This window comes from Nycticebus coucang, chromosome 8, assembly GCF_027406575.1.
Source record: "Nycticebus coucang isolate mNycCou1 chromosome 8, mNycCou1.pri, whole genome shotgun sequence".
NCBI classification, from domain to species: domain Eukaryota; kingdom Metazoa; phylum Chordata; class Mammalia; order Primates; family Lorisidae; genus Nycticebus; species Nycticebus coucang.
Window position 1 is genome coordinate 118,059,118 of NC_069787.1, and position 13,869 is coordinate 118,072,986.

Here is a 13,869-nt window from a genome sequence, read left to right on the forward strand (position 1 = left end):
TCTCTGGAATAGCTGGGACTACAGGCACTCACCACAACCCAGTTATGTTTTAGAGACCAAGTCTCTCTCTTGCTCAGGCTGGTCTTTAACTCCTGAGCTCAAGCAATACACCTCAGCCTCCCAGACTGTTGGGTTACAGGTGTGAGCCACCACACCCAGCCCTAACAATTTTCTCAATAAAGTTATATAATACGAACTGCTGCTTCTCTTAAGCTAGAGAGCTAGATCTGATAGAGGGCTTATTATAGGCAAGTCCAGCCAGGGACTTAAGTATTAGCCGAAGACAGTCCCTGAGGCTAGCTGAGGAATGCCTCCTGGTGGCAGGTAACGGTTTTCTAACTAGTTCATATTAAAGAAGGCCCAAACTACAAGTCTGACTCAGCCTTCATCTGGGTTTGGAGGCGCTCAGAGGTCAGGGTCAGGAGTGAGGAACTAGTCTCTCATCTAGCTTCCCTTTTGCTTGAGGTCAGCAGAAATAAGAAGATATTCAAATTCAGGCGCTGTACAAAGGCTTCTGGTTAGATTCTGCTTGCACCATTTAGGGAACTTGACACAATTAGACAAGGAAGAGTTAGGAACCAAGTCCTTCCAATTCCAAAGACGGGGAGAATTGGTTCAAAACTTCAAATCAGACAGTGGTAGGTTCAAATCCTGACTAGCTTCGTGGCTTTGAACAAATCATTGGACCTCCCTGAGCTGACTCAATTTCTCCATCTATACAAAGAGTACAGTAAAACCTTGTAACGTTGTTGTGAGGACCAGAGAACCGACTGTGAAGTGAAGATCCCGGCGTGAAGTGAAGGCTCCATAAATGGCAGCCATCATTCTTGGCCAAGTGCGGGTGCATTCTCCGAGGCGCGCCTCCCGCCGGGTCCCTCAGGACTGGCGCAGCCCGCCTCCTGGGCTCCCGTCCTACAATGCTCCCAGCAGGTGGCCCAGCATTCGTACCCGCGCGCCGAAGGGAGCCTGGAGGGAAGGAGGGTTGGATATCCAAGGTCTCCCCCGGAGGATCCACCCCCACCTCTATGCGCTCGGCGCAGGTAAGCTTTCCGGCCCAGGCCATGGGGACAGCGACCTCTGGGGAGGTCGAGGCGAAGGGCGCAGTCCCGGGCCTGGAGGGGGCTCCAGAGGGCGCTTCCTCTCTCGCCTGGGTTCACCCCCGGGCCAACCTCGGCGCCGGGGCCGCGGGCTGCGCGCTCTGCGGCTGCGAAAACCCGGAGAGGCGGATTGGAGCGCGCTCGCCGCGCTCGCAGCCAACTCCTCCGCGGTCCGGCCGCCGAGCTGGGCATGCTCAGTGCGGCCGCCGCGCCGCCGTCCGCCAACTCCGGAGCTTGCGCTCCCGGGCCGTGGGGGCGAGAACGCCGGCGGCGAGCCGGCGTCGCTCGCCGCCCCCAGACAGTGGCAAACTTCGCGGCGTCCCCAGAGCTCCTTCGGGCAGGCAGATACATCACTAATAAAATCAAATTCAGTCCCCCATCCCAACCCCAATGACGGAGGCTGCGGCCGCTGGAGTGACCCCGCCGCCGCCGGCCCCCGCCCGCTAGCCGGGGACCAACAGGTAAACTGTTGGGGGTTGGGGGGGAGGAGGAGCTGTGGTCTGGGGGAGGGCGGCGGGCAGAAACAGCCCGAAATGCCTACGGGTTGACTGGCCCCGTCGGCGCTCACGGCCATCCCTTCTCACCCCCGCTTGCCCAGCCCCTGGAGGGGCTGCAAAGGGTTAAGTCGGCCCCGCGCCACCGTGAGCACGGCCCCCTCCAGCCTCCGCGACTGCCAGCAGCGCGCCTCGGCGCCTGCCCGGAGCCGCCTAGGGGACCCGAGCCGCGGATGCGCCACCAGAGCCTGGCGGGCGTCTAGGAGGAACCGGCCGCTTCCCACCGTCCGCATCTCTGCGTCCCCCACCCCCTTCAGGCTCCTTCCCTCTGTCCCGGCCGCGTCCGTGCTCAGGTGGCTGGGTCTGCTGGGCGCGTGGCGGCGGGGGAAGGGTCTTCGCCGAGGAAGAGGGGCGGGGGCGGGCCGCTCAGCCTCTTCCTCAGGGAAGAAGGCCACCCCCGCCTGGGGCGAGCACTTGAGCCACCCGCTTGGGAGCCAAGAAAAGTTTTTTTTCCCTCTTGCCCCTCCCCCACCCCCACCCCGCGCCCAACTGGGGTGGGTTTGGGTCCATTGGTGAAAAAAGTCACACGTTCCCATCAGCTGCTCCTCCCCCTGGGGACAGGAGGCAGGCGCGGCGGAGGACCCTGGCAGACCTCCAGCTCCTCTGCCGCCGCCACCAGATAGGTGCTTCCCGGGGCTCGAGCGCGGCCGGGGGCCCGCCGAAGGCTGCCCCCATCAGTGCGAGTCTGCGTGCCGGGCAGCAGCAGCATCCAACCTGCTTTATTCCTGCCTGCAGCGCCACAGCGATCGAGGAGGGGGAGAGAGGGAGTCTGTCTGCAAAGTGCTGCTCCCTGGTGCTCAGAGGCGGCTGCTCCAGCTCCAACTCTCATTCATTTCGCCGGTTAACATGAGAGATCATGGCCGCCTTCGGGCTTCTCAGCTATGAGCAGAGACCGCTGAAGCGCCCCCGGCTTGGGCCGCCCGACGTCTACCCACAGGACCCCAAGCAGAAGGAGGTAAGGGCGCCGGCGGCCTCCCCAGCAACCGGGGCCGCGCTCTGCAGCGCTGACCCGGGGCCAAGTTGGCGCAGCAGGCATCGCAGGCGCTGCGGGGGAAGGGTCTGGGAGGGGGATTGGAGGCGGAGGCCGGGCTGGGGGGCCCGAGGACCCCCGGCGGCGGAGACCGAGTGGCTGTCAGTCCCAGCGCTCCACTGGGGCGCTCGCCCTCCGAGTGCCGGGTCGCTTTCGCGTTACCGGGCCTTGCACTGCGCTGCCGGTTGCTTCGTGGGTTTCTTCCCTGCCGAAATCCTCCCGTTCGCTCTCCCTCGCTTCTGCTTGTTTTATTTTTCTCTTTGCCGCTTCACTAAATCCTTGTAAACTTTTTGAAAAATGTTGGAATGCAGTGCATCCGACACTGAGGTTTTGCGTTTTGCGCCAGCTGGCCAGGGACGGATGTGGGGGGGGTTCTTTTCAAATTTTGCAGTTTGGAATCGAAGTCGTTTTTATCAAGGTGATAGATACTTACCTCTCTTAATATACCTCCGTATCCCCTCTCTGCTTTAAAAATCAACATTAAAGAGAAACACTGATTTTAGTCCCTAGAGGCAATTGCCTTAATTGCTGGAGGCTGTTTTGTACGTGTAAAAGCAGGCGAGGTGTCTTGGGAAGGAACCGGTCGGTCCCAGTGTTGCTTATTTCTTTGAATGAAATTATTTGGAGAAACCTTGACCCTTGCACCAGGTACACTGGCTTCAATGGCTAGGGTAACTATGGCATGTTGTAGCTATGTGTGTGTTTGTCAGGAGTTAACAAGTAATTATGTAACAACTCTCCAGTTATAATGATCATCACCCTTGGCTACCCAATTTGCTCAGGGACTTGCTTTTGCTTTTTTTTTTTTTTCCTCTTTGAGATCACCTGCTACCCAGCTGTGCTTTCTGAGTTCGCCAGCTGCAGCCCACCCATTCTCTGTTTTCTTCAGCTAAACACTAGCTGACCACATTTCAGAACTTATCTTTCTGGGAATCTAAAAATCCTCTCTTAAAAGTTTATAGGCCTACTGACATCACAGAAAAGAGCTTTGTTACTAAGGCAAGGAGAGGTCCTTAAGACTTGGGTTTTGATAAATGTATCTGTTTCATTAATAGAGTAGGGATGCTTGTTCTGACTAAACTGTTTTGCTAATGAAGTGTCTGAGAGATAAGGAGCAGCAACTCCTTTCAGAGGTTTAGTACACTAAATATGTTTGAGCAGCAGTGGAGTAATTCAGATTAAAGCTGGGAAGGTTTTATAGGTGGTTCCCAGCAGCGATTTCACGGGAAGGTAGGAGTTTGAAATTTTGTGGGTTCTTTCCCACCCATCTCCCCACCCTGTTACCCCTTAGAGATGCTAAGGATCACATGTAAAGAAAAGTAATAAAACCGAGTGGGAGGAAGTTTTGATGGGAGGGGAGGGGACAGGGGCAGGGGCATTCACTGGTTGATCTTTGTCATCTTGTGATTAACACGTTGGCTGCCACACTAGAAAAAAAGTTTTTCCTTGGGGCCAAGGAAAAACATCCTTCCTTATGTCCCATTAGGTATTAGGTCAAGACAGGTCAAGAGGCATGCGAGTCATATATGCTTCATGAGGCCCCCAGCTCAAAAGTACAAAAGTTAAATACAACTGGCTTGGCAGTTAATGTCTCATCCAGCTCTTCAGAAGGCAGCGTAATCGACACTTCTCAGTTATGGGATGGAGGCTTGGGGTGTCACTTGGCCTTATTTAGAACTTATTCCTCAGGTCAAACTTACTTTTCAGATATAAATGCATTTCAGGATTGAGGTGTCTGTGATTCTGGAAAGAGTAATTTTGGATTTCAGGGTCTTAAAACATTTTATGGAGTTTTGAAATAGGAAGTGACCTTTGAGGCGCCTTTTTTTTTGGAGTCAAAGTCTCACTGTCACCCTTGGTAGAGTGTCATAGCTCACAGCAACGTCAAACTCTTGGGCTCAAGCAATTTTCTTGCTTCAGCCTCCCAAGTAGCTGGGACTACAGGTGCCCAATACAACACCCAGCTTGATGGAGGTGGGGAGGTTCCAGCTCTTGCTCAGGCTGGTCTCTATTGTTAGCTTAGGCAGTCCACTCACCTGGGCCTCCCTAAGTGCTAGGATTACAGGTATGAGCCACCGTGCCCCCCCCACTTCCTTTTGAAAAGTGAAATTGAGGCCAGGGAAAAGCTTAACTGATTTGACTAAGGTGTATGGTGGCTAAGCAGAGGAGCTGGACTACCAAACCAGTATTTATGTCAAAACCAATAGTGTTGAGGATGATTTCTGCTAAATTGTTGTTCTGGTATTACTCCTTTCTCTGCAAGGCAGGCAATGCTTTATCTGTCTTGAGCAGAGATCAGTTATGTGGACTGTAGCCAAATATGGGTATAGTACAGAACAGGTGCTTGGTTGATCTTGGGGGTGGTTGGCACACAGAGTTTTTTAAGCTTTAGTTATTTATGTATTGCCTCCCTCAAGATTTCTCCCCAACCTCCATTCCACCTATGTATTCTGTTTTCTTTAACTTTTAAGAAACTTTTTGTTTCAGAGGCAGTACTATACGTGAAGTCATGGATTTATATTGTGACGTATATGTGTGTATGTATATATAAATTTTATTTCAACTGATGTATACATATAACTGTCTGATAATACGTGCACATACATATATGATTATACACATTAAAATGAGACCATAACTATTAACACTGTAAAAAGTTTATCTGTCCATCTTAAACCATTGGATTCCGTTAGAGCTTTGTGTCCACGTGGAGGGAGATGCCGATTTAATGGAGGAAGTGTGGGCAGACCTGGAGTTGGGTCCTGGTTTTGGATCTTTGCTATTGCAGCCCTGGGCAAGTTGCAAGGCTTCTCATTTGTAAATTAGTTTAATTGTGTACTTCTGGAAAAATTTGCAAATCAACGTTTGTATGAGAAAAGGTCTGCTCCTAGTAAAAGTTTTTTTTTTTCTTTCTTTTTTTCTTTTTTTTTTTTAGTTTTTGGCCGGGGGCCGGGTTTGAACCCTCCACCTCGGGTAAATGGGGCCAGTGCCCTACTCCTTTGAGCCACAGACGCTGCCCATTAAAAGTTTTTCTTATCTCTGTTGAAGTTGTTTTTATTGTTAACCAGTGGTAATAGAGTTCTGGAAAACGGCTCCCAGCAAATAGGGTGGACCCTTGGAATGAAGGACCCCCTCCCCCGAGAGAGGTATGGGGAGGAGCTGGAAGCTTAACTGCTTGATGGATTGATTGTATTTATTTGTAAGCTTGCTGTACACCAGCATCCCAGGGGACTTTCTTATACTTTGCCCTCTGGAAGCACTGTCCTCCTTCCTTATGTCCCACACAACCACACATCTATCTACGAGTGCATCTTGTTTGATCCAATTCCAAAATGTATTTCCAATCCATCCGTTGCTCCCTGGTTTCACCAATGTGCTTAGCCTCCTTTTGGACTTTAGGCTGTCTTTTCTCTGCTCTGGGGCTCCTGCATATGCCCATCTGTCTGCCCAGACACCCATCTGCCTACCCACTTGTTTTGCTACGCCCTCAACTTTCTTCTCGCTCTTGGCACCTTCTTAGAAAGGTAGGTGCTGAAGCCGTTCTGCTCAGGTTGGAATCCAGGCTCTCCTGTTTACATGTTCAGTTTCCTTCCTGGTACAGTGAGGATGATGATACTGCTTACCCTACAGGGCTGTTGGAAGATGACATGGATAATGCACGTAAAGCACTGGAGTAGAATCTACCGTAGATTCAGCCCCCAAATATTTACTGTCATCAACTGTCACCAGGCCTGCTGCTTCATCACTCAGGTCTCCATCCCACGACCTCCTCAGGCCTTTCTGGTATCTCAGGGATGAGTCTGCTTTAGGCATGGCTGAAGTGCCTGGCACCTAGTACAGGTAGTTTCTAGAATGTTGAGGGCACACATATTTGTTGGAATGTATGAATAGAAATGGGAAAACTGATGACTGAAGGGTGTTGAGGAAAAATCTAGCTTAAAGTTAGATTTTGCATCTGCCTTGGAGGCTACAAGGCTGAAAGTGAAATTAAACCCTAGAAATAGGAAGGGAGAGTTTTACTATGGGATAAAAGAGGCTAAGACAATTAAATAGTAAATATATTGAGGAAATCCAGTCAGTTAAAAAAAAAAATAGATTGGACTAGGGAGTCTGAGGCAAGAGGATCGCTTGAACCCAGGATTTTGAGGTTATTGTGAGCTATGATGACACCATGGCTCTGTACCCAAGGTGAAAAAGTGAGACTTGGTTCTCTGGAAAAGAAAAAAAAGAAAGAAAACGTAAAACAGATGGGGGCAATAGTGAGATTTCCAGGCTCCAGGAGCTGTAGCGCCCTGCCAGAAGGGTCTGGGGGGAGGATGGCTGGTGTGCTGTGCAGGGCGCTACCCAGGGTTACTAAGTATAGCATAATTTGGAGACTTGGTGGTGATAATGATAGGGGTGGTGGTCCTCCAACTTCAGAGCACATTTGGGTGGCATAGAGGGCTTGCTAAACACAGATTCTTGGCTCTCAGATCCAGTAGGTTGAGGTGGGGTCCCAGAATCTGCATTTCTGACAAGATGCAAGGATGTGACCTGAGCTGCTGGTCCTGGGTCCCACTTGGAGAACCCAGGCCTAGAAAGAAGGCACCCTCTTCTGTAGGGCCTAGCCCAGTATTTTTCAACCTTTTTTTACTCACAGCACACTTGAACCTATAGTTAAACTTTCACAGCACACTTAAATTATGTTGATTGAAAAAAAGAGTAAAAAGAAGAGAATATACTTACTGTGCTTTGAACTTCTTTCAAAACTAATTTAATTAATGATTTTTAAAAAATTTTGAAGCACACCTGAAGTCATCACTGGCCTCGAGAATCCTGCTTGACACAGGCAAGGATTGGACTTCTCTGTGGCTGAAGTTGCCGAGCTTGGTTTTACAGTTGACTCAGCTACGATTTGGTGCACTTTTTCTAGAAGTTCTGTCCTTTCTTAGCTTCAGACTAGAGGAATGGGTCAGAAGTTTCGGTCTCCGTCCACTGCCTTTGCATTATACTCAGAATAAAATCTAAACCCTTACCCCTAGCCTTCAGGCCTATCAGTCTGGCCCTGGCTTGCTTCTGTAGTTGCTGCCTGTAGCCAGGCAGCCTAGCTTTGTTCTGGCTCCTCACTTCCTGCACGTTTGACTCAGCTTCTTCACCTGTGGAATGAGGTTCATATTCTAACTTCATGGGGTTGCAGGGCAGAGAAAATGAGCTAATGTATGCAAAGTATGTAGAACCGTGCTTGTCACACAGATGGGTCTCAGTGCAGGTCAGCCATTATTAGCAGAACCCTTGTTAAATAATTTTTGGGTCTCCCCTTGTCCTTGCAACAAGATCCACCAGGCCCTGCCCTCTGATATCTGGGTCTGGAGTAAGTAACCCTTAAAACTTACTGTGCCTTCAGCTCTTCCAACAGGCTCAGCTCCTTTGTGTCCAGGGTTGCGTTCCCTCCTCCCCGCTGCAGTCATCTTTTCTGTCACTCGGTTTTTAGCTCAGACTCCCCCCAGAGGGAAAGCTTCCTGTATCCCATCTCCCTTCATCCTTGCCATTTCGTTTCCTTGTGTTAATATGCTTTGTAGTGCTTGCCTGCGTCTGAAATGGGATACAGGATGCTTATTCTTGTCTGCGTGACCTTTCTTCCACCTGGAACGTAAGCTCCGTGAGATCAGGGGCTTGTCCGTGGGGGTCACAGTCAGGCAGCGGTGGGGAACCTGTCACCTTCAGGAAATTACGGCCTTCCGTGTGGCCTTTTGACTGAATCCAAATTTTACAGAACAAATCCTTTTGTTAAAAGGGGTGCAGCAGAGAAAGAGAAAACTTTAAAGCTTTTCTTGTCTCCTTTGGTGCTTAAAAAAGAATGACCTTAAAATCGGAAGGCCACAGGTTCCCTGCCCCAGGTTAGGTGCTCAGGGAATACCTAGTGAAGACGTTTATAAGATGTAGAAAGAACTCTTAATAAGCAATTGGGAGTATTTGTAATATTTAACTGTCCCAATGCTTGTTGCTCCTATTAGTTTTCTTAACACAATAATGCCTGTTTCAGAGACAGCTGGGAAAGTGAAAGTTTGTTTCTCCTGAGGAGGATGTTGATGAAAGTTTTCTGGGAACAGAGAATAGGTCAACCAATTGCCTGGAGCATCAAAAGCCTGAGAAGGCTAGGGAGACATTTGGTTCTGAAAGCTGTCTACCTGAGGCTAATTGCTTGGCCCCAGGGCCTGGCTGCAGACCTTCCTGAATCCCATTGTCCTGGGAAGGTTGGACATTGATGCCTAAGGTGACAAGATCCCTGAAGGAAGCACTGGGTGGGAGGTCCTGCTGCTCCCAGCTGCTCAGAGCAGTGTTGCCACAGAAACTGTGTGGCAGGAGAGGAGGAACTCAACTGGCTGTCATTTTTCTGGGTCCCCACTACTGGTAGAATCTTCAAAGATGCTCGTTTAACTATTGCCATTACAGTGCCCCACCTCCACCCCAGCCCTGCTGAGTCAATTTCTGGAAAGGAAGTGCAGAAATTTGCATTTTAAACTACCTTTCTAGGTGATTCCTAAACGCACTAAGCTTGAGAACCTTCACTTTTAGTTTGCTTCTTTATCTATAGCGAACGTTCATAAACTGCCCTCCTCCGCCCCCTTACCTGCTGGCTATTTGATGCATTAGTGTCTTAGAATCTTTTGGGTTCTGTTTGAGGAATTAGTACCCTTTGGTACTAAACAGTGCAGATGAGTTTTGCTGCTTTCGGCCTTGAAGTTCTGGTCCAGCAAGCATGGTTCCCCACATGGACTTGTTTCCTGTCAGTTGTGCGTGGTTTATGTGTTTCACAGCAGAGTAGAATTCCGTTCCATGCCTTGGTCCTGAAATATCCATAGCTTCCTTCTCTATGCACTTGGCTGAACTGGGGCTTAGGTAGGGAGGTCTCATTTTGTTCCACAAAGCTTTTCTGTCTCTCTCTCTTTTTTTTTTTGAGACAGTCTCACTTTGTCATGCTTGGTAGAGTGCCGTGGCATCATAGCTCACAGCAACCCCAAACTCTTGGGCTTAAGTGATTCTCTCGTTTCAGCCTCCCAGGTAGCTGGGACTGTAGGTGCCCTGCCCAGCGCCTAGGTTTTTTTTTTTTTTTTTTTTTAGAGACAGGGCCTTGCTCTTGCTCAGGCTGGTATGAGAACTCCTGAGCTCAGCCAATCCATCCAACTCAGCCTTTAGAGTGTTGGGATTACAGGTGCTAGCCCTGGCGCCCTGCTTCTCTTCTTTTTTTAGGACAGTGTTTTACGGCTCTGTGCCTGTAGCTCAGCGGCTAGGGCTCTGGCCATATACACCAGGGCTGGTGGGTTTGAATCATGCCTGGGCCTGCCAAACAACAATGACAACTACAACAACAAAAAAAATAGCCGGGCATCTGGCGGGCGCCTGTGGTCCCAGTTACTTTGGAGGCTGAGGCAAGAGATTTGCTTAAGCCCAGGAGTTTGAGGTTGCTGTGAGCTATGATGGCACTCTACTGAGGGTGACACAGTGAGACTCTGTCTCAAAAAAAGAGAGAGAGAGAGAGAGAGAGAGACAGTGTTTTGCTTTGTTATGCAGGCTGGACTCCAACTCCTGGGCTCAACTCCTCACCTCAGTCTCCCAAGTAGCTGGGACTACAGGCACACTCCACATCATCCAGCCGAAGCTGTTCCTTGAGCTTGTCAGAGCTGTGGGATTTTGTTCGGCTGTGTGCCTGAGTTCTCTGCTGGCTCTTTGAGCTCATATAAGGCTCTTGATTGTTCGTGCAGCTACTGTCCTTTAGCCTGTCAGATCTGAGGAAATGAAATGTGATCCTTTAGGAAGTTGGAAGAGCACAAAGCGAGGTCTGGAAGGCAAACTGTTTTGGGTGGACACCAGGTAACAGGGTGAGGATGAGCCAAGTCCAAGGATGTCAGTTGAACCAGTTAGCAGTGCCACGCATGGGTGTGTGCACGAGTGTGTGAAAACAAAGCAGATATAGAAGCATGGAGTGAGTGGAACTTGGAAACTCGAAGAGCTGTGAAGTATTTCTTCTGATGCTCTCCTTTAGTTTAATGAGGTTCTGAGCCTGAGTCTTGAGCCTTCTAGACCAGGCAGACAGTGGGGAAGTTGGAGGGATCCACCAATGAGAGAACTTGATGAATGCCATAAAAACCTCAGGGCTCTGAGCAGGGGAGAAAGGAGGTGATTGACGGCATGGACAAAAGCTGACCTTAGGGTCTGAGGGGTGGCGGGGGGGATCCAAGGGAAATGCAGAGGGGAGGCCCCTACCTTTTGTATGTCATTCCCTGACAAGTGGGCTACATTTGGACTTTTAGTTGTCTTTACAAAATTTCTCAAAGTAGGTGATGGTTATAAGGGAGTTTGTGGTACTATTTTCTTTTTTCTCTGTCTTGGAAAATGTATAAAGTAAGGAAAATATCATTAAATTATAGAGTGGTATTTTTAAGTTGAAATCATGCTAATCTGCTTAATCTGGAAGGATTATCACTCACTTGCAAACAACGATCATCTCTGGGGTATGGGATTGGGGATGATTTTTCTTTCTTTCTTTCTTTCTTTCTTTTCTACTAGTCTGTATTTCAGTATTAACATGCATGATTTTTACTTTTTTTAATGAAATTGTAACAGTACATTGGTGCATTATGGGGTTCAGTGTACTGATTTGATATCCAATGTGAAAAACTTACATTGAACTGATTAACACATCCATCCTCTTGCCTATTTGTCGTGGTAAGACAATTACATTCCTCTTCATAGTTTTGAAATGTACTATTGCATCACGCACATTAGGTGAGGAACATGCCTATGATTTTTGTCATGGGAGGAAATAACTTCAGATGACTTTGACTAGGTTTATAGGATCTTTGTTCCAAGTGAACCTAGAGCCCTTTTGGTGTTGTGTAGGGAGAGAGATCTTGTAGGATGTAGATGTAGGTACTAAAAAGGTGGAGGAGTTGGGGTTGGACTGTTATGTGAACACTAACTCTGCCACTGGCACTGAGTGATTGTGGGCATTTTTGTCATTTTTCTCACTTGTGAGCTGGGGGAGAATAATACCTGACCATAGAGAGTGTTTTAAATATGGAGGAGCATTGTAAGCTTGGATTTTTATCAAGTGTAAGGTCTAAATTCAGGGATGTTCTTGAGCAGGCTTGTACCAGATGCATGTTAAAATTTCAGGAATTTTGTGAGCTGGTTGATAACAGGCTCGTATCTTGAAATTGGCCATTTATTTATTGATACCAGGGAAATTGGCAAATCCTATGATTTAGGGTTTCCTTCCTTCCTTTCTTCCTATGAGTTAGCGTTTCCTTCCTTCCTTTCTTATTCTTAAGTGTTCTTGTCAGAAAGGAAACCTTCTTCTCAAGGAAACCTTGAGTTAGGGTTTCCTTCCTTCCTTTCTTCCAAAATTTGCCAGCATATCTTTGTATATAGTTGAATGTGGCAGACACTGTTGGCCACTTCTCTATCATTCTTTTCCTGCTTTTCCCTTGCTTGCTTCCTACTAAAAACGTTTTTTAAGATAGCTAGTTGGGTGTGGTAGCTCATGCCTGGAGTCTCAGCTCCTTGGGAGGCTCAGGTGGAAGGATCACTTGAGCCCAGGAGTTTGAGACCAGCCTGGGCAACATAGTGAGATCCAAAAAAATTAAAGACAGACTCTTACTTTTCTAGTAATTACTTAACTTAGTTCTGGCCAAAGAGAATTAATGAAACTCAACTATAGGACTTGTGGCAAAGAATTTTTTCCTGTCTGATAAAAGTACAGAGAGCAAAGGCCCTCTCTTAATGGCCTGAAGGCTCCTTAGTTTTCTAAGGAAAGGTAATAAAGAAACAGGATAGCTGGAGCTGGGGCATCCTTCTTGTAACCTTGAGGGAACAAGCCAATGGGTGAAAGCCAACAAGAGGAGTTGGTTGAGGGGTTGTGTGCAGTTGTTGAGCAGATGAGCTAATCTTGGGACCCTCTCCTTCTGGATTCTTGTTAAGCAAACAGTAGCTATCCACTTGGTTTAAGCCACTGTTGGGCCAGCTGTCAATTTCTTGTAGCCAGAGGCGTTCTAATGTTGTCATGGTATTTTCCATTTATATTTTGGCACCCTTGACTAATCACAGCACGAGCTGCCTTCTTTTTCAGAAGGTACACATTCCAAGAACTCTCCGGCTCTCTGGCTTGGTGAGGAATATGGGGCAAGTGACAAAGGACACCTGCATCCTGTTCACCAGCAGGACATGAGTACCCTGCAGAAGCAGAGGAGAGGGAACAGTGGGCTCCAGTTTTAAATTTCTATTTCTGGCAGAAAGTTTTGGTGGGAAGGGAGGGAGCACACTTCTGTTGTGCTTGGAGCAGGAGATTGTATGGGTCTGCACTGTTTTGGGGTAGCCATACGTGTTTAGACCTACAAGGGAACTTAGAGATGGCTTGTTCTAACTCTCTCCTTCAGTACAAAAGGAAATTGAGTCCCAGAGAGGTTAAAGAGACCTGTCAAAGCAGATCTGGGCCAAGCACTGTGTGTCCTGATTTGTTCTTGCAACTTTACTTGGCCTCCCCTCTGGTAAACACCCTCACGTTGCCCTGGCAATGAGAATCACTCTTCATTTTAGGGCACCCAGTGGTTGTGTGAGTGTTCAGCCCACACAGCTTGATCCTCTCCGAGCTCTTGGATCTTTGTGGTATTTCCTGGGCAGAGGGAAGAATACTCCGGAAGCTCACATTCTTTTGTCTTTGTTTTTTTTTTTTTTTTTTTTTTTTTTAGTGGAAGTTTCCCAGTCCTATTTCCTGCCTCTGGGGATATCCCTGCCATTGGCATTTTTGGGCTGCATGTGCAGTGGTGGTCATTTCTATCTGGTTTCATTTTCATGGTTGAGATACACCATTATTTATTATGGGGAGCCCTCTTGAGAGAGCTATATAAAACTGTAACAGTTGCTCAGGTCCAGGGGTTAACATTTATATGGCATTTTATATAAACGGGATTCTCTTTAGATGTGCAGAGCTGTGACCCCGAGCAGAGGAGAGTAATGTTAGCCACTGGGTTTCATTTTCCATGTTCTACAGGACACATTACTATGCCTATTCATGCCAAACAAATTTGGTCATTTAACCAGTATTATTGAGCACCTTGTAGGCCTTTGTAGCTGTGGCTTCTTGAGGACAGGATCAAAGGCTTTTATTTCCTGTTACCTCCCTGGCTTCCAGCACAGTGCCTACCCCAAA

At 48.3% G+C, this 13,869-nt stretch overlaps 1 protein-coding gene across 7 annotated transcripts in view; it reads left to right on the plus strand.

Annotated features, from left to right (window-relative positions):
- Window positions 1-1,320: 1,320 nt before the first annotated feature.
- The window catches only part of MED12L (mediator complex subunit 12L), a 337,656-nt gene continuing 325,107 nt past the window's right edge, over window positions 1,321-13,869 (plus strand). For 6 of the 7 annotated variants that reach the window (XM_053599366.1, XM_053599369.1, XM_053599370.1 and 3 more), the window contains exons 1-2: window positions 1,321-1,558; window positions 2,387-2,606. In XM_053599366.1, the coding sequence (XP_053455341.1) occupies window positions 2,508-2,606 (99 nt within the window). In that variant the 5' untranslated portion in view covers window positions 1,321-1,558; window positions 2,387-2,507. Of the gene's footprint in view, window positions 1,559-2,315; window positions 2,607-13,869 lie in introns of those variants that run through there. The other variant, XM_053599367.1, reaches the window with a different exon arrangement.